The sequence below is a fragment of the Thamnophis sirtalis genome, unplaced genomic scaffold (genome assembly GCF_051295495.1).
Source record: "Thamnophis sirtalis isolate CommonGarterSnake01/CBP01778 unplaced genomic scaffold, rThaSir2_p1.2 scaffold_1, whole genome shotgun sequence".
In the NCBI taxonomy this organism is placed as follows: domain Eukaryota; kingdom Metazoa; phylum Chordata; class Lepidosauria; order Squamata; family Natricidae; genus Thamnophis; species Thamnophis sirtalis.
The window spans coordinates 147,280,571-147,301,426 of record NW_028261381.1 but is presented as its reverse complement, the minus strand read 5'-3'; the positions used below and the strand labels follow the sequence as shown (position 1 = coordinate 147,301,426).

The following is a 20,856-nucleotide window of genomic DNA, read 5'->3' as shown; positions in this document are numbered from 1 at the left end:
AATAGAATTTGGGGAGTTTAAATCAAGTTTGTTATTACCCATTATTAAAATTCTGTACCTACTGCTTCTGTTAATAGAAGTCATTTGCTCAGTGTGATTTAAGATTCCGTTAACTTAAATTAACAAATTAAGAAAACAGAAATGTTTTATTAAATAAGCATACATTATAAATTAACTACACTACTTGAATTTTGCCATGTTGACTAAGTAATACAGTGATTATGGATAGAAATAAATTTAAATTTCAGCACATTATTTTATACAAGAACTAATGTTCTCTCAGCTTGAAAAACTGTTGACAGCCTTCATTGCGATGATAGATTTATCATTTTTACAGTTACAATGGAGGCATCTGTGTTGATGGTGTGAATTGGTTTCGCTGTGAATGTGCACCTGGGTTTGCTGGTCCTGACTGCAGAATCAGTAAGTATCAGTATAGGAAAAGGAGGGAAAAATTCACACTGTTGTCATGTCTTATCCTCAACCAGGCATTGAGTAAGTTTTAGTCAGCTGTACCTCAAATAATGAAGCAAAAACTAATTGAATTAATCATTGATTCTGATGTTTGTCTTACAAAAATGGTGCTCTCTTTGTTATTAGATATCATTTTATAAATAACCTTTTATAAATTATAATATATATTTTATAAATGAAATTATAAATAATGTGGTTTAAATTGTATTTAAATTATCTGCTACTTCCAAACAAATGTATAATACTAGTATATCCAGTCAGGAACTTTAAAAGAGAATTTCTATATTCAACTCAACTTAAGGGTGTCCTGTAGTATATTTGTTTATTATTACTGTATATTTCTCTATATATTTCTTCATTGTGATATTTATGATTTATACATGGGTTATGAACCTCTGCAGAGATCATTCAGAATATTCCAGAACCAAGATGGTAGGAATTTTGTCCTGTCCTTTATTTAAATTCTATTTCTTTTAAATTATTTTTCAGTGATGGACAGTTCCATTTGTTATTTGCAGTTCAAATCTTTCCATTTTAATTTTTTTACTAATTACAATTTTCTCTCTGTTGTCATTTCTGTGTTTATATTGGGATACACATCTCTTAAAAGGTTTCTCCCTTGTTTTGGGACTACGAGCTTTGACTGCTGCTTTATTTCAAATACAAGGAGTTCAGGGACAGATTCCCTTCACTGAATAAGCACACTTTGTCTTGCTTATGTTTAGAACAATCACCCTGGAAAGCCCTGACACATATGTCCAAAGCTTCTCACCTACTCACCATCTTTTGTTCTCTCAGCCAAAGTGCTTTTCTCAAGCTAGCTTCCACTCTAAAAACTTGTTTATGGCCTTACTAAGGTCTTGAGAAGCCCTGATATTTTAGTATTACACCAATCGTGAATTATTACTTTAAATTGCTGCACTGTATTTTACACCAAGTAGGACTATTAGCACATGATTTTACTTGTGATTTCTTGCAAGCATAGTATATTAACAATAGAAGAGAATATAGTAGCTCAGGTTTGAACTGTGGAATTCTTGGTGCTCTGTTGCAGAAAATTCATTATCTGACTAGATGTCTATGGAGATTCTCAGTCACCCAGATCATGGTTGCCCCTAGGATGCTCTTCAAGAAGCAACTGGACTTAATTCTTCTTGAAAATGTTTCAATTTTGATCCGAGAACTGAAGAAGCTTCTTGGATGAGCATCAAAGCATTTTCAAGGAAAAAAACAAAGTTCAGTTGACTTTTGAACAGCACCTTTGGGATTACTTAAGTAAGGGAACACTTTCAGTGCTAGAAGGGAGTGGGTTTTTTTCTCTTGTTTTTATACAATAGCTTTCCTTGTCAACATTGATGGGGGTATTGTTTTCTCCTTGACAGTTTCTTTTTGTTTACTGCTTGTTGTTAGCCTGAATTGGTTGTTTCTTGATTAGGGTATTGTTTACTGCGTGATTGTTTGCGTGGTTGTTAATCCCTGTTATCTGGGTGTTGATTTGCTGGTGAGGAGGTATCTGGTCTTTTTGTTTTAATTCTAGTGGTTTTTTTAAAAATTTGACTTATTTGTATTTTACATTCTGAGTTGCCCATCTCCCACAAAGAGGGACTGTGGGTGGTGCACAACAAAGCATCAAAATATAAAACATATAAAAATTAAAAATGTTAGAATTTTTTTTAAAAAATTGATTAAATGTAAAAATAATTACACCCTGTTAAATTTAGTAAGGCGTAGGGAGAGCTCTTAATGGCACCAACAAACTTCACAACTGTGTACTCCTTTGGGGTCCCCACTCAAGGTAGCAGATCCATGATTTACAGCAGAGTTCCCCAACCTTTTTGGGTCTGAGGCAGAGGTACAGGCACCTTTACGCGCATATGCTAATGCGAGTGGGGGGAACGTGTGCTCATTGGCCAGCCACTCACGCAGCTGGGTGGTCAACAGGCGCGGCCCACAGCTTGGGAACCTCTGATTTACAAGATCTGCACCACCAAGTAATTTAGAATTTTGAGTTCTAAGAAGTTCTAGATGACTAGGTGGTAGCATCAGGTAAAGCCAATGTTGGGTTCAAGCCTGTATCTGGCAAATATCATTCATTAATCTTATTTGTCAGCTGTTTCCTCCTACCATGTCAGGGAGTAACATGAATGTGGCCAGTAACATAATAAATTAGAGTGGGCAGTGCTAATATTTTTGAATCCCTTTCTTTTTTTAGACTGGAAAGGTTGCCTCTTAACCTATCCCCAGCAAACATGTTTTACTTTTGTTTTAAACTTAAGCTTTCTAAGGCATAAGATACTTGTTTTGTCTCAAATCAGACAAAACTAAGTTCTAAGATTTTTAGACTCATTTACTCTAGATTTCCTATGAGGCACAAATGGTAGACTGTATTTGGAGATATCTAGGTCAAGGTTTGCTAACTCTGCTAAAAGGCACAGACATAAATCTTAATTCCAAGTGGATCCAAACAGAGTTCTATGTATTCTATAGCTATGCATTCACAGATGACCAGCCTCTGTGACTATAGTGACTATAGTTACAGTTTGATCCATTTGGAGAGATATTACATTTTGATATTACATTACAGTTTGATCCATTTGGAGAGATATTACATTTTGAACAGAATGCTCTTTTTCTGGAATGCTCAGCAATATTACTGCATTATATAAGAATTGCTGGCAAACTGTTTTTATTTGTGTTTGAACAAAAAGTCTCTGAGCTTTCTTTACAGCTGAAAATAATTCTGATTTTTCTTAATTAGCTTTTTAAGTCCCAGAGTCTGAGTAAATATTGCTCACTTGAGACAATATTGATAATTTATAAATTTATATATTCCATTATTTATATATATATTCAAAAGCACTGGTTTCAAAAGAAAGCAGGTTAGATTCGTTCTTTGCCATAATTGAAACCCTACTGATTTTCTTACAGAGGTTGGATTTTCTCTATTTAGAAATAGAAATAGTTGGCTTCCATGTGGAGGAGATGGTTAACAAGTAAAACTCACTTTCATATTTTCTGCTTTAGTAAGATAGTCTCAAAGAAAATGTAAGAGGCATTTTAAAAAAATAAAGGTTTCCTAGCATCAGATCTCTATATATAGAGGATTATGGCACCCATCATCTTCAGACACTATAACTAATGGTCATGCGACTCAGTCTAATTCAATGCATCTCAAAGCCATAATTTTGGGAAACGGCTACTAATACAATATCTGAATAAATTCTAGTAAAAGTTGCTAATATCAGTAGCCACTCATACATTGAGCACTTGTTTTTTCTAAATCCCTTGAATTTTCCTTTTCTTTAGATATTGATGAATGCCAGTCCTCTCCTTGTGCATATGGTGCTACTTGCATTGATGAAATAAATGGTTACAGGTGTACTTGTCCTGCTGGACGAGCTGGAACAAGATGCCAAGAAGGTAATTTAAAGCTGTAAACTAAAGTAAGAAATTAGATATTGAAGTTTACAACTTGCATATCAGTGATTGCCAGACACTACCTGCAAACTTGAACTTGACATTTTCTTCCTTGGTTAAATTTACCTGTTCTTAAATTGCTGCCTTTCCTTCCCTTTTTTCTTCTTAGTTATAGGCTCTGGAAAATCTTGCTGGTTTAAAGGAAAGTCCTTTCCTCACAGGAGTAGATGGGATGAAGAATGCAACAGTTGCCATTGTCTGGATGGACACATTGATTGTACCAAGGTAAATTTGCAGTGGTTTCTTCTCCCACTTTAAACAATGACAAATGAATGTATTGATCTTTATGGCAACCTTCCTCTGAATGTTTTTAGAGTGAGAACATTTCCAATGCCCAGAGATTTGTGGCTAGGGCTGATAAAACAATACTTTAAAACTCAGATCTTAAAATTCATGGCTCTTGGACCACAGTGCAAGCCTCTAAATCATATTCTGTCACCAGCAACATTGTTTAGGAAAAAGTAAGCTATATGGGACAGGCATCTCCTACAGGAACTATCAGAAAAGAATGATAAACTGTGGCACTTCTTGCCTGTCAATTTCAGTGGGTATTACAAGTAAAATGGGAGCAAACTAGATGGACACAAGATAAAAGAGAATTTCAGCTTGCCACCCAAACAGCAAAAATATGTGACTGCCAGAAGTATAGCAGCAGCTTACTTGGCATTGTGGATCCTCCCTCAAGCTGAGACGAAATGGTTTTGCACCTAAACAGGGTTAGTAGAAGGATTGCTACATTCCTAAAACTACATCAAGGTGCCATCATAGCTAGGACTGGGCAAGCCAAGGTGGCGCAGTGGTTAAATGCAGCACTGCAGGCTACTGCTAGATCAGCAGTTCAGCGGTTCAAATCTCACCGGCTCAGGGTTGACTCAGCCTTCCATCCTTCCGAGGTGGGTAAAATGAGGACCCAGATTGTTGGGGGCAATATGCTGACTCTCTGTAAACCGCTTAGAGAGGGCTGAAAGCCCTATGAAGCGGTATATAAGTCTACTGCTATTGCAAGCAAATAAGGAAGAGTAGGCTGCAGCCCTACTTCAGATGTGAGAATAAGAATATGCCCTATCTGGGTACAGAACCATACTTTTGTCCCATCTGTTTGGGTCCTTAAATCATAATATTGTAGTACTAATAATTGTGAATGGCCAAATTGGACATACAAGTAGTCCTATTTTGTATTATTAAAAAATTTAAAGAGAACTTAAAAACTAATGCAAACTAATACAGAAGAGAGAGGGAGGGAGGGAGGGAGAGAGAAGATGGAAGGAAGGACTTTCCAATTTCCTTTGTAGCAAATATAACAATGCCCACAAAGTTATCTCTGTGATTACAAAAAATACCACATCTATCTTTTTCTAGTTATCAAATTCACTAGTCATAACTGCATTTCTTAGTTTCCTGAAAAAATCTATAAGGGGGTTCAAGTCAGCCATAAATATAGACACTGTTTTCTGTGATAGAAGAAGTCAGTTTAGCCATCTCTGCAAGTTCCATCATTTTCTCTAACCATTCCTTTATTGTGGGTAATGTAAGATCTTTCTACTTTTGAGCATATAGTAATCTCTCTATAGTTGTCATATATAAAAACAAAATTCCAAGGATTTTTTTCTAGCTGTCCACTGATCACAAAGAATAGCCTCTAGTTTCATATATAGGTAGTCCTCGTTTAACAACTATTCATTCAGTAATCATTCAAAGTTACAATGGCACTGAACAAGTGGTACTTGTGACCAGCTATTCCAGCAACCCTGCAGCCGTGATTGTGTTCGGACACTTGGCAACTGTCCCCCACTTACAAAAATTGCAACATCATGCAGTCACATGACCATCATTTTTAACTTTCCCTGCAAAGCTTCCCACAAGCAATGGGGAAACCAGCAGGCAAAGTTGCAGGTGATTCTGGCAAGTCACTTGCACTCTCCCCCAACTGGCAGCAGTCGCCTCCAGCACTGCCTTGCCATCCACCTACACACACTCCCTTGCCCAGCTACAGCCCCACTGTACTAATGCCACACTGACCACCCACACATCTTCCCTTCCCAGCAGCAGCCAGCCCCACCACACTCACCCTGCATTTTTCAGCCACCCACATACAGTCATTTGCCCAGCAGCACACCATACTTCACCTACCACTCGTGCACCCTCTCCTGCCCAGTAGCAGCTACCCCAACTGTGTGGAAGCCACATGCAATGTTCCCTCTAATTTTTTTTCAGTGTGAGCGGAAAAGTATAGTGTTTGAGCAGCACATTTTCATACCTGAGCACCTGGATTTTTTTCATAGATGTCACCCAAGACAACGAAATTAGTGTTATTTGAAACTCAATTCTACCATGTAAATATCCATTAAGTAAAGAAATCTCCCTATACAGGTAGTCCTCAATCTACGACCATAATTGAGCCCAAAGTTTCTATTGCTAAATGAGACATTTGTTAAGTGAGTTTTGCCCCATTTTACAACCTTTCTTGCTACAGTTAAGTGAATCACTGCGGTTAAATCAGTAACCTGGTTGTTAAGTCAGTCTGACTTTCCTACTGACTTTCCTTGGCAGATGGTTGCAAAAGGTGACCCCAGGACACTGTAACCGTCATAAATATGAGGCAGTTGCCAAAGATCCAAATTTTGATCCTATGACTATGGGGATGCTGCAATGATCATGTGTGAAGAACAGCTGTAATTCACTTTTTTCAGTGCTGATGTAGCTTTAGTCATTAAGTGAACTGTTGTAAGTTGAGGACTATACTTTCCCCCTTACTATCCAATAGTCTGCAGTGATTTAGCAAGTTATGAATAAATTACCAACTGATGTAGATTAGCAATTGGAGCACTTAAAGAAGCAAACAAAGAGGGGAGAGGAAGGAAGGGAGGAAGGAAAGAAGGGAGAGGGAGAGAAAAACAGAGACAGAGGGAGAGACAAAAAAGGAAAGAGGAGAAAGAGAAAAAGAAAGGGGAGAGGAGGGTGGGAGGATAAGAAAAAGAGGCAGAAAAAAGAAAGAGAGAGAAAGAGGAAAGGAAGGAAGAAGGAAGGAAGGAAGGAAAGAAAAAAGGAAGAAAAAAGGAAGAAAGAAAAGAGGAGAGTAGAGAAGGAATAGAGGCCAAAAAAGCAAACAAGGAAAAGTAGGGAAAAAACTTTCACTGGAAAACACTATTTTTCCATCAGTGCAAAACTTTCCTAAACAAGGTTAATTTTCTGGATTTTGACTTTCCGGTCCAGGTGGACCAAGAAGCCTTTATTTTCTTTTTCTAAAATCAAATAAAATCTGCAGAGCACCAGCACACCATATGAAAAAGAATTTGTATTTGCAAGTAGGTTGATCACCAATCCATGACAAATAAGCTGAAATGCAATATTTAAAACATTCTTACTAAACAGCAGTCTGCCTTCGCTGGACGGCTTGGATCTCTCGCTGACTCTCCATGAAAGCACCGAGATAGAAACAGCCCTCCTGTGCGACATTGACAGTAGGGAGATGGGGGAGGGGTGCCTCTCCCTCTCCTGGGGAGCCCTGTCTGGGGAAGAACCCCCCTCCTCCGGCCTCGGGACCGTCGGTTTCTCCGACGGGTCTCCCCCCCCTCCTCTGCCCCCGACCGACTTCCTTTTCTGGGCTTTTTGCAAATGAGCCGGACGCAGCCGAATCTCTCTCTGTGTGTATGTGTTTATGTGTGTGTGTGAGCGCGGGTTGCCCAATCCAGTTCCTCCCTCCGTAGTTTTGAACCTGGGAGGAACTGGTTTGGGCAACCCGAGAGCTCCGCCTGACGCCCGAAGGGCTTTGCACGAAGAAACGCGGCTTGAGGCGCAAGGACGGTCCTGGCTGTGGGGCGCAGGCCCCTAAAAGCCTCTCTTTGGTTCCCTCCTCCTCCCCCTCCTTCCACAGCCTGTGTGACGCCCTAGGCTGAGAGCTGCTGCTGCTGCACAGCTGAGGGAGGGAGAGCGAAAGCAGAGGCGGGGCGCCAAGCTTTGGTTAAGGCAGGCAAGGGAAACCGCGAGCCGAAAGGAAGTCTTGCTGGGAAGACGCGGCAGCAGGGCTTTAAAGGGCTCCCCCCTCCCCAGCCAGCCAGCCCACCCAGCCCATTCTTCCCCCGCCACAACTGTATCCAACAGGCCAAGTTGCTGGGAGGAGAAAGTTTGGGCTGCAGGACATGAGATTCCTCTGGGGAGGTCCTTTGCGGGCGGCCAGTTCTAGCTGCCTGCAGAGGACTTCCCCACGTTTGCTATGAAAGAAATCTCTGCGCGGGAGTTGAAAAGTCCTGCGCGGGGATTTCTTTCCATGTGCGCGGCCGTGCAGGCGCGCACCTTAGAGGGAACAGTGGCCACATGTCACCAGCCTACTTGTACACCATTTCAATTCCAGTTACCATTATTAACTGAGGACTACATGTAGATAAGAAACAAGAATTGAATGGCATGAACAGACAGTGATAGGAATTAATTGTAAATCTCCTTTAGTGTTTCCTTTTATAGTCCATTGAAATCAATAGGTCTGTATTAAATTCTAGGTATGGTGTGGAAGGAAATCTTGTTTGCTTACCAAACATGGGGACCGTTCTAGTTACCAATGTCCTAGAGGCCAAGAATGCCAAGAAAATTCATACATCAAATGTTTCCAACCACCTTGCATTGACTGGGGAGAATGCAGTGAATCAGAACCTCTACTTGTTAACATCAAGTGCTTCCCTAATTCGGGCCACTTGGACAACAGCTGTGCAAGAATTACTCTGATTTTTAACAGAGATAAAGTACCCCAGGTAAGACATTTAAGTTTTGTTTAAATTTTGCTAATGTTTCACACATCCTACTGTTTTGTAATTGATCATGTTGCTAGCAAAACTCTAATTGTTATTGCATGTAGCACTTTTACCATTTCTGTTTTTTGTCCTCTGCTTTGAAGGCAGTGAGAGAGAAAGTTTCATTTTATTTTGAAGTCTGTTGGTATTGTGTACTGATCTTTTTCTTAGAAAACTATTTCTGTCTGGTTATGTGGAATGTTACTAAAAATCAGCTGTCTTGTATAAAATCATTTTTTCTAATTGTGAAGGATTCCATGTGTCTTATTTAAGATTGTCACCAGCTTTTGATATAAAAAATTAGGTAGATGTGTGGAAAAATAGTAAAATATTATTATAATCGGTTCCAAGTTTGCTTCTGCTACAAGTATTGAGTAAATTATTTATATATTCTTCCTGGAATATATTGGGACTTCAAAATTTCCAAAGGTCTTTTGGGAATGACCTTACTTGCATATCTTTTTCAGAATTTGCCTATTATTTGGCCTTTTGTGGAATGAGCTTTTTGGCAGGATGGGTTCTATTTGGTCAGCTGGTGTAGCTTCCTTGTGCTACCATTCCATCTGTATCACTTGGAAAGGAAATGCAACAATTTTGGAAGCAGGCCAAATTTTACAAAGATTTTGGATCCTATCCCCATCACACTTAATTTGTTCTGATCTTCACATTTTCCCATTCATAGCCACCATGGTCAGTTACTACATTTTGGGTGGAATATCAAATTGTTTCTTAATAATTGAATTCTTCTTAGAGGAATTTCTTGTGATACTCAAGAGAGTAGAGGACAAAACTCTGTGACTGGTACATTTCTTCTCTGCATTTCTTGAAAATATTTTGGTTGTTGAAGAATTGGAATCCTTAAGTGGAAAAAATAATATAAATGAGAATTCAGGTATTTTTTATACATACCTATTTTGATCCATTTAGTCAACATCCTGATTGATTCTGTAAAAATGGAAACAATTTCCTGACTATGATTTTATGCCATTTTTAATGTACCTAAACATTGATAAAATGTCTTTTCACAATCTTCTTTTCTCCAAATGTAACATTCTAAATTCCTTCAACTTGCCCTTATAGAGTATAATGACATGTTTCTCACCATCCTCTGAACGTGTATTGACCCATCAGTATACCGGAAATGCAGTACCCTGGATTGTACATAGTATTCTGGGTTTGATCTCAACAAACTAGAACAGAAGAGAATAAGGTGTTTTATGTTTTATGACTAAGATACTTTTATGTATCTTTGATATACCATATTTTTGGAGCATAAGATGCACCTTTTTCCCTCAAAAAAGAGGGTGAAAATCTGGGTGCATCTTATACACTGAATACAGCATTTTTGGCTTCCTGAAACTCCGCTCCCTTCACCAAAATGGCCATGCATAGCCTTTTGGATGCTTGTAGAGTGTTCCTGGGGGGCTAGGGAAGGCAGAATTTTTGCCCAGCCCCCAGGAGCACTCTATAAGCCACCTAAAGGCTATGCGTGCCCTTTTTTTGACAAAAGGTGCTGTTTTCGCGAAAAACGGGCTTGTTTTTTGCTTGTTCCCCAGCCTCCAGGAGCACTCTGTAAACTTCCTAAGGGCTATTCATGCCCTTTTTTTGACAAAAAATGGGCCATTTTGGGGAGGTCTACAGAGTGCAGAAGCTTTTTTTTTTTATTTGCCTCTTCAAAATCTTGGTGCATCTTATACTCCAGTGCGTCTTATACTCTGAAAAATACGGTAGTCTTTCTTCTAATGCATCCTAAAACTCTCATTACTTGACCCACACCCAAGTGTTTTTTCCATTTTCAAGTCATAAATCTCTCATCTTATGCGTATCCTATATTTTTCTCCCTAATATTTAATATTCCTCATAGCCATGATGTCACTTTTGACATGCTGGAAGTTTTGCCTTTTCTGTACTCATGTGGATGAGTAAGCAAAATGTGTAATTGGTAGATCTAATGTGCTCCTTTGCATTTTGGATTTGGACACCTAGAGGATAGTATATGTGTCAGAAGGAATTATCTAGAATGTCATCTTTCTTTTATTATTCTTGGTGATAAACTATGTCCACTTGAATTAGATGACAAAATCCTAGCTTTTGTAGCTTGTTCTTGTTTTTAAAAGCGTCTTCAAAGGATAGAAGTTGAAATTGGTTACCAAACTAGGAATTTACTCTGTTTCACATTCATATTTCTTTGTGATAGAAACTTTGCCAGCTATCTTCATTCTTACCCTTTGTTGAAATTGTAGATTTCATATTACTCTGCTGTTTATTAGAAGTAATGGCATTCACACTACAGGTAGTCCTCAACTGAGCCCAATATTTATGTTGTTAAGTGAGAAATTTGTTAAGTAAGTTTGCTCCATTTTACTTTTCTTATATTTGTTAAGTGAATCACTGCAGTTCTTAAATTAGTAACATGGTTGTTAAATGAATCTGGCTTTCCCATTGACTTTGCTTATCACAAGGTCGCAAAAGCGGATCACATGACTCATATGACATTGCACCCATCATAAATGTGAGTCAATTGTCAAGCATTCAAATGTAAATCATATGACCATGGGATGCTGCAATGGTCATAAGAGTGAAAAATGGTCATAAGTCACATTTTTCAGTGCTGTTTGTATTTCTGAATGGTCACTAAATGAACTGTTGTAAATCGAGGACTACCCATATTATTTGGAAAGTATTTATCTTGAGAGAATTAGTTATAAGGATTATGCTTTGCCTCCAGTTCACCAAACTTTATTTTCAGATTCTCCACCATCCACACTTCTTTATTTATGATTTGATCTGGTCTGATTTGATTTTTAACCCACTTTTATTAACAAGATGTAGTAATACAATGGTCAACACAATACTCCTTCTTCCTTTTTACCCTACAACAACCCTGTGAGAGAAAGTGACTAGCCCAAAGACACCCAGCCAATTTTCTAGATTAGAACTCACCATCTCCTGCTTTCTTAGCCAGCATCTTTAAGCATTAATGTTTTGTTTTCTGGGAGAAGGGAAAAGGGTGCATCTTTTGCAGATGACTACCAGAACCTCATTTCTGGCCACTATCTCTTCTTTTTGCTTTAGAGGTAGGGGAAAAAAATATATTTGTCAAAATGTCATGCACTATCTCCTTCCATATCTGTGTTTTTAAATTATGTATTATGTATCGTTTATTTTTTATTTTTTGTCTGTACCCCCCCCCCTTCCCTGATTTGATTTGTTAGCCGCCCTGAGTCCCCTTCGGGGGAAAAGGGCAGCATATAAATATAATAAATGAATGAATGAAATGAATGAATCTCCAGTAAAGTGTATAGCAGTCCAGTGAGATTGCTGAATATGAGAATAGTGTTTCTAATATTACTTATATAGATTATAACATAAGAACTTTCCATATGTTGTTAAGTTATAACACTGATTTTCTTTTTGTTTAATAGTTTAAATTTTCTATAAAATAAATATGCACTTTAATTTTTATTTCCCGTTGTTACATTTTTCTTTTCTTAGGGCACTACTGTTGAAAATGTATGCTCTGAAATAAGATATTTACCAGCAACTAGATCTGTTTCTAGTGAAAAAATATTGTTAGTGTTGTGTGACCTATCCTCCATAGAGAATGCAGTGGAAGTCGCTGTTGTAAGTATTACATTTTTGTTAAGTTTAAATAAATGTCCTTTCTGGGTAATGCCAGGCTGTATTTTGCTTAGTAGATATAGTAAGAACTACCCAAGATTTGGATAATGAGCTGATTATTATTGAGAACTGGCTTATTATGAGTGAATCTGTCCAAGAAAAGGGCAGAATGTTGAACAAAGAAAGAACGTAAGTGTTGATATGACCCAGAAGGAGAAAGGGTTTGTCTCTTTCTTCAGTGAAAGAGAAAGAATCCCTTCAGGTCCATATAAAGTGAATGTTCATTCAGTTATTAAAGACAGATGTGTGACTTATGCAAATGGAAATGGAGTGTGATTCAGTTTAAGAGATGAAAGAAAATGCAGAGAATGTGTGGGTGTTAGATTTGCTTTCAGCATAACTGTTTGCTATTTTTAATTATTTGTCACCTGTTTTTAATTAATTTTGGTGCTAACCTGCTTGATATACCTTTGTTCAAGGCCAAAAGATAAAAGTATTTTTAGCATTTATAAAAATTATTCTAGATTTCACCATAGGATGATCGGGCATATATAGTTAAGTAGACATGGGGAGATCTATTGTAACTTGGAATAGTCGCTAAGCAGCAGGTCACAAGTCGAGGACTACCTGTAATAGATAGAATTTGATACCAAAATTGGAACAATAAAATGATACAAAGAAGTTAGTATATCAAAACGTGATCCTTTCATGGCTAAGACAATGGAAATGCAAGGTTCTTTTATATCATGGGGTACTTATAGCAGTTAGTTAGACTTATATACCGCTTCATAGGGCTTTCAGCCCTCTCTAAGCGGTTTACAGAGTCAGCATATCGCCCCCACAGTCTGGGTCCTCATTTCACCCACCTCGGAAGGATGGAAGGCTGAGTCAACCTTGAGCCGGTGAGATTAGAACCGCTGAACTGCAGATAGCAGTCAGCTGAAGTGGCCTGCAGTACTGCACCCTAACCACTGTGCCACCTCGGCTCTTATAAACAGCTGGGTGTTTCCCTGTTAAATTATTTTCTACTTACTCCTTGAGCAATACGAAAGGAGTTTGATTTGCTTTTAATTAATAAATTACAATGGTAGACTGACCTTTCCACTGTTTTACTCTTAAAATTAGGTTAGTCAGTGTACAAGACTAGAAGTGGGTGATTTACTTCCTTTCCAAAAAGTATCTACTGAAAAAAACCAAAACCCATGCCATTTGCCCACATTCATCCCATCTCTTCCCTTTTTAGAGAAAATTGTTCCTAGGATGGTTGTGCTGCAGCTTCAGAGCACAATCTTGAGGAAGTGGATTATTTAGATCTCTTTCAGGTTTCAGTCCCCAGTGTGGGACTGCATTAATCATGCTGATGGATGATCTCTGGAGAAGCACTGCACATAGTCACTCATGCTTTGGTCACCTCCCATATGAATTACTGCAGTGTGATCTACATGGAGGTGTTCTTGAAGAACATCCAAGAGTTGGAGTTGGTCCAGAATTCAGCAGCATAAGCAATCAGCGATATAAATGTGGCCATGTTATATTTTCACTATGCAAACAGCATTGGCTTCTAGTAGGCTTCTTAGTGCAATTCAGAGTGCTGGTTGCCATCTATAAAGTGTTCATGGCACACAGCTGTTTTTTGCCTTTTTCCAGTTGTCTCTGCCTATCCCAAATCTGCCAGGAGGGATATGTTCCAGGCCCTATTGATAAGATAATAGCATTGTATACAACTCATGAAGCACATTTTTTTCTGTTGAGCCAGCCCTGTGGGACACCATAGGACATGATATTAGGCTAACTTTGACCCTATTAGCCATTTTGAAAGCTGTTGAGCCCTAGCTATTTTTTCAGACATGGGGATTGGTAAGCTAATTGAGCCTAGTTGGATTGGTTGTTGAGTTTCTCAGTTATATATTGCCTATCCTTTTCTTTTGCTGTTTTTTTTTTAATTTCATTTATTATGCCTTTTAAAATACTGTTAACTGACGGGAATAACATTTGCAAGATAGGCAGCTATATAAATCAGATTTATCTTGTCTGGTTGAACTAAAGTGCCTTGAATACCAGAAAGGTAATAAGGTGAGTTCAGCCTAGAAACTAAGAAAAGTGGTTTGAAGGGACTGAAGACTGCTTGATGACATTGTTTTGACTGAATAATTTTGGCTGATCATTCTTAGCTAAGTTGCCCAACTCAACTATGGTTGCATCTATGATACAAATTGAAGAAAGTTTATGTAGTACATGTATCAGATTATATCATTAATGCAACTATCTAGCTAGATAATACATCAAAAACTTTTAAATGTTAATTCAGTTTAGTTTGCTGTAAATAATAAGATATCTTCAATATGTAAGCAGTTGAGTCAACTGGATTGAGGAGTCAATTAGGCTACTATAGAAAAGGGAGGGAGGAGGGAAGGAAGATGACTATTAGTATAAGAATATACTTAAGTATTATATTATAAGAATTATATCAGTATAATAGTTTCATATTATAACTGCCCACCTAGCAGTTTGAAAGAATGCTTGATTAATAAATACTTCTTTGTTAGGAAGGTAACAGCCTTTGGTGTATAGCCATGCTGGCCACATGACTATGGAAATGTCTTCAGACAACACTGATTCCCTTGGCCAAACAACTGAAATAAGCATTGTGCCCAAAGTCGGACCTGACTAGAGAAGGGAAACCTTTACCTTTTATCTTATTTTCATATTAGCTTGAAACCAATCTTCATGCCACAACAGTCAACTGGAATTCTCAAGTTCCCCATCATCAATCTCAATAAATTTAAATGTAACTTTTAAATGTAAGTTTCCTGTTTGCCTTTTCTTCCTAGTCTTTCATCTTGCATCAGGACGAGACGGATAATAGTCTCATACAGAATGCTGCCAATACTATAGTAAATGCAATTACAAGACGGCAAAACAGCACAGTTATGCTTGCAGTAACAGAAGTCAAAATAGAGACCATAGTAGTTGGGAATTCTTCTTCATCAGGTAAGATGAAATATGCATTTGAGACAGAATGCCTATCTCAGAATATACTGATTTCATAGTATAGGTACTACTTCTTTAGCTACTGTTTGCAGTTACCGTGGTAATGAAAAAGTAATTTTATGACTAAGCTTTGCACTTACAACCTTTGCAGGTCAGTAAGGCAAAAGAAAATTGAAGTAAGGTTGTAAGCATAATCATGGTTTCACTTAGCAATCCCTTCCCTTAACCAAATTGTCAGTCATGTTTTAAAAAAAAAAAACCATAGTAGTTTGCTTAGAATGTAAAATAGAAATGGACTATTGTGTTTCATTTTTGTTTGAACATCTTTTAAGCACTGAGGTTTGGTTTTGATTTTTTTTAATGTTCTATAGTAGCGATGCTTAAGTTAAAAATGTAAGTAAAAATTCTGTCTTTCCTTTTTTTATTGAAATGCATTTACCCATATTCCTTCTATACTTGCCCATAGAAAGAAGGAATCAATTATAAATAGGAAATTGTGTAAGTACTAAAATAAATGCCTTTTCCACATGTCTATCCATATAACTTTCCACTTTAAATTTATTGATTGTGTTATGTTGTAGAAGTGGAGAATGCCCCCTTCCCCAAATCATGACCATTTCACTCAAGTTCTGCAAGGAGCAGTGACAGGAATAACATTCCAACCACTCTTCTTTTGGGGGGGGGGGGAGTTGGTTCAAAAAATAATTCCAATATTTTGCATTGAAAGACTGTTCTTCTATGTCCAAATGTGCTTAAAATCACTGTGTCATAAATTGTGCACAGGTATTTCAAATGACAAACAAATTAGATACATAGTTATAATACAGATTTCCTTTTTTTAAATAACATCTTGACTATTAAGAAGTTCTATGTGCTCATCTACTTTATATTTTCTCGGATAATGATAGATAGATATTTTGTGACTGTTAATAAATTGAAGCAGACATTTAATGCCATTTGAAAGCAGCCCTTATTAAAAATTCAGTATAAATATGATAGTTGCTTCCTGGGTCCTGACTCATTAGTTTTGCAAAACAATTCATTGATTGCATGGCTCACTGCAAATGGTGTTTATTCTGCCTTTTGGAGATTTCATTTGCACTGGAAATAGTTTCAGGATTCCCTTTCTAAGTTGTGTTTGCTTTGCTTTCTAGATTATCTGGTTCCAATCCTCTGTGTAGTTTTTAGTATTGTATGGATAACCTGCATAATAATTTGTGTGTGGTGGACACGAAAGAGAAGAAAAGAGAGAGAAAGAAACCGCCCATCCAGTGAAGAGGCTACAAATAATCAGTGGGCACCTCTAAACCCTATTTGGAATCCTATAGATAGACCTTACAGTCATAAAGGCATTCATTATGAACAGAAAAATTTTATATCTCCTCAAAAAAGAACTTACGATGGGGTAGAGGAGTACACAGAGTATGAGGAAGAGGAGGAAGAGGAGGAAGAAGAAAAAGAGGTTATGGAAATGGACAAATTCCTCTCTCAAAAACTCTCTAAACCTTTGACAACAAAGGTAGCAATGGACTCATTAGAGAATAGTCCTGTTAAGAACACTCTTCAGACAACCAAAATGGACAACAGATCTGTAAAAAATGTGAACACAAAAAATCTTGAAGGTGGAAGAGACTAAATCTGTGTTTGGACCATGACTACATTGCTTACGTTTAAAACAAAAATGGAGAAATTGGCATCTCCAATGTGCATAAAAGACTTAACTGTCTGAAGTCAAATATTCATAGTTACTTTATTTTGAATAAAAAAAATTAAAATAAATAAAAACTTTATTTTGTTTCTTTTAACCTTGTATAAATTATTCAATGACTGTCAGATGATAGAGTAATCTTTGATAGTTGCTATTTTTGTAAATTTTACTTAGAATATACTTGTAAGGCAGAGGAGAGAAGTTTGTATTTTCAATTCAAAAGGTTTATCACAGAAAGCTTAACATTGTTTACAAAATGGAGGGGATTTTTTTTTTTTAACTTGTTACAACAGTGGCTTGGAATCCTCCTGGTTGAGGAAGTTGCTGAACTTAAGGAAGAAAACAAGAAGTGTTCTTGTTAATATTTACTAAAAACTTCTCTCTATACTTCTACAAGTTTGTCCCCTTGAAAAAAAGATTGCCTTATTCTGTGAACAGAAGAAAATCTATAGAGATCTTTCAAACTGTGATTGGTTAGAATAAGTGGCCTTTTTAATTTAATCTGTCAATTTGGTTTAATTACCTTAGAAATGCAGTATTGAAGCACATACCAAGTGCCTTGAAATATCATCTTTCTGTCTCAATAGCAACTGTCAAAGACTGCCATGCCCATCTAAGTTTACCACAAGAAGATATTTGGTTCTCTCAGACTGATAACAGTTTATTTTCAGATTGTGCAAGTGCATTTTTGTAAATATGTACATATTTAAATGAATCACTTCTGTATATTTGAGTTAATAACTTAAAAAATATTTTTGATCTTTTTAAATGTCATTCCTTTTTAATTTATGTCGCAGAAAGGGAAGTTTTATGGCAGTTTCTAAAAAAAAGATACAAAAACCTTATTTTGGTATTATGTTCATATTAGAAAATGATGTTACTATAATTAATGTTGGGAAACTGTTGGTCACTTTTTGTACTTTTTTTCAATGTATCGCAACCATTTCACATGTAAATAGATCCAAGGTGTTTCCTCGCATCTCAAGACACAGAGAGTAAGTATCCTGTACAGCATAAAGATGACAGGGCAATATTCTTTTTCTTATGAATGTCTCTATTACATGTGGTATTGCTTTTTTTGCATTTTTTTAAATACAGGCCTAATGAAGGGAACAATATTCTTCTCATTTCTTGTTTGTTATGCTTATTCACGCTGAAAACATGTTGGCAAATATGCTGGATCTGGTGGTGCAGCAGAAACCTGGCAATTATCAATTAGCTCTGGGATTCTTTCCTTTATCCCTGATAACTAGTGTTTCTTGGAGTTAGATGGGGTGATGCCACTGAATTGAGTTTCCTGCCTCTGTGTCATTCATTAGCTGCTACTTGTGGAGGCAGGTAAACCCACAGCACAGCAGCATCATGTCATGTGTTTGGGGTCGCTAGATGCATGTGGAGAGAATAGAGGCCTGCTCTTCTCACTCAGCTTTACGTTGGTTGTAACATCTGGTTCCATCTTACATGATGGAAAATCTCAGGAGAAATTGTTATTCCTAATAGAAGGCTTATGCATCATTTGTGGGGTTCTTTTTTTTAAAAAAGGCTTTATTATTTAAAAAAATGAGCTATACCTTTATTTTAATTACTGATAAAAACCCTATGTTAAGTGGGTTATCCTGTAATTGCAAAGGAAGCAAATATTTCAATGTCTTGGCCATTTTGGAACCACTTTTTATACATGAACGCAGGAATTGCTTTGCAAAAACTTCTGTGCAGTACATTTTGTTTGACATGTTCTTCTGTAGTTTTCAGATGAAAACTATTTATTAAAGCATTTTATAACAATGTCAGTAGTTGAAATTTTTGCCCCGACTCTGTACTTAAGTGTTCAGAATGGTTTGGAATCTCTGAATCACCCCATCTTTCTACTCCCAGGGCTGCAGTGTCTTTTTCCTATGCAACTCTCAAAATTCAGTTTTGTTGCTATTGTAATTTTATTTTGTATTGCAATACTGCTGTCTTCCAAAGCCTAATAAAACTATTTCCCTCATTTTATATATATATAACATTTGAAACAGTGCTTTTCAAATGTCTTCCTTGTCACCTGTGGTATTTTGAAAGGCCAAGGGGAGAAATTGGAGGAGTCTGAGCCTTCATGTAAAATACAAATAAGTTGTTTCTTGAATGCAGAGCAAAGAAATTTTAGTAATCTGGATGGAGTCAGAACTTAAAAAGAAAAAAGAAAACTTTCTTAGTTCAGAATTTTCCCAATAATTGTATCTTATTCCCCAGAATCATAAACTCCTGTTGTTGATCCATCTTCCCCCCCCAAAAAAATCCAGTCCAAATTGTTTTCCAGTTAGGTATAGTAGGTCCATTCCCCAATCAACTTAGGTACACTGTATTCCTTTTGGCCTTTTGTTGTTCTCTGTGTATGTTTATGTACTTTCATCAACCAGATTAATTAACCCTCAGGAGAGCAATAGGCTTCAGTACTATTAATGAATCTTTGAAAACCTTTCTGCGTTGATTCTTATGTATTGTAGGCCTTCCCCTGGTTTTAATATTCCTGAAACCTCACTTCCTTGGGTGGATGCAAGTTTGCTATGCCATCACCAGGTTTAAAGATAGAGCCTAACAAAAACTAAGTGAATAGTATTTCAGAATAACACAGTTTCTATAACAATGGATTTTCAGTGCCCCAAATCTGCTAGTTTCTTCACTTCCAGATTAGTACTGCCGAGCCATGTCCATATTCACAAATAAATTGCACAACACCATGTTTTCTTAGAACCCAAAGAATTACCTGTAGGCATCTAACATTTGGATCACTCAGCTATCCCTCCTTACCTGACACCTGTCCCTCTTGTGTGCAATATAATACCTTTTTTAAAAAGAGCTCATTTATTAATCAAATGTCTATCTCACAAAAAGTTATTCAGGGTGGCATACAGCAATCTGATATATATAAACAGTATAAAAAATCAGTATTCGAAGATAAATATTAAAGGTAAAATACACAGGCAAATAGAATGAAGGTGTCTGCCTCAGCAATGAAAACATCTGGACATGTGTCCAGTTGCTGGGAGTCCCTAGGCCTGGTGGCATAATCAAGTCTTGAGGGCCTTCAAGAATGTCAAGTGAGATGGAATTAACTCATGGAGAAGAATGTTCCATAAGACACCCTGATAGAGAAGGCCCTTTGCCTGGAACTCACCAAATGTACATCACTAGCTGATGGTATGCACAACTTACCCCGCCAGATCTAATAAGGTGGGCAAATGTAATTGGGGAGAGGAGATTCCCTGTTATGTAAAGCTTTAAAGGTTAAACCAGTACCTTGAATAGGACCTGGAAGCAAAGTAGCAGCCAATGCAGCTTGCAGTACTACTATTATAGAAGCACACAACTGCCTATACCATTACATTCTGAAGCTCTTCAAGGGCAACTCCACGTGGAGTATATTACACTAGACCAAATTGAAGATAATTAGGGCATGAATGATGGTGAGTATGACCTGCTGATCCAAGAATGTGCAACTGGCACAAGTATACCAAGGCCCTCCTAGCCATGACTGAGCAGGAGACGTGCTCCCCTGACTGCCTACCATGTCTATTGCAATGCCACCTCAGCACAAAAAATGGCATAGTTTTGGAAACTAGGGAGCCTGAAAACCCGGAGCTACTTAGTCTTGCAAGGATTCAGCTGAAGCCTATTGTTTCCCATCCAGACCCTCACAGCCTCCAAACACCAGGATAAGACATTCACATTTAACACTTACTTAGTTCCAATTATTTTCTGCTTCTCTCAGTTGATAGGATTTGTACTGTTTAGGACCATGATGGCAAGCCTATGGCTCGT

General features: G+C 37.4%; 1 protein-coding gene across 2 annotated transcripts in view; it reads left to right on the top strand.

Annotated features, from left to right (window-relative positions):
• The window catches only part of JAG2 (jagged canonical Notch ligand 2), a 77,757-nt gene extending 58,696 nt beyond the window's left edge, over positions 1-19,061 (top strand). For both annotated transcript variants that reach the window (XM_087727216.1, XM_014072245.2), the window contains 7 exons: positions 338-423; positions 3,781-3,894; positions 4,061-4,176; positions 8,448-8,696; positions 12,231-12,359; positions 15,188-15,347; positions 16,502-19,061. In XM_087727216.1, coding sequence (XP_087583342.1) covers positions 338-423; positions 3,781-3,894; positions 4,061-4,176; positions 8,448-8,696; positions 12,231-12,359; positions 15,188-15,347; positions 16,502-16,983 — 1,336 coding nt within the window. In that variant the 3' untranslated portion in view covers positions 16,984-19,061. The remainder of the gene's footprint in view (positions 1-337; positions 424-3,780; positions 3,895-4,060; positions 4,177-8,447; positions 8,697-12,230; positions 12,360-15,187; positions 15,348-16,501) is intronic.
• Positions 19,062-20,856: the final 1,795 nt, after the last annotated feature.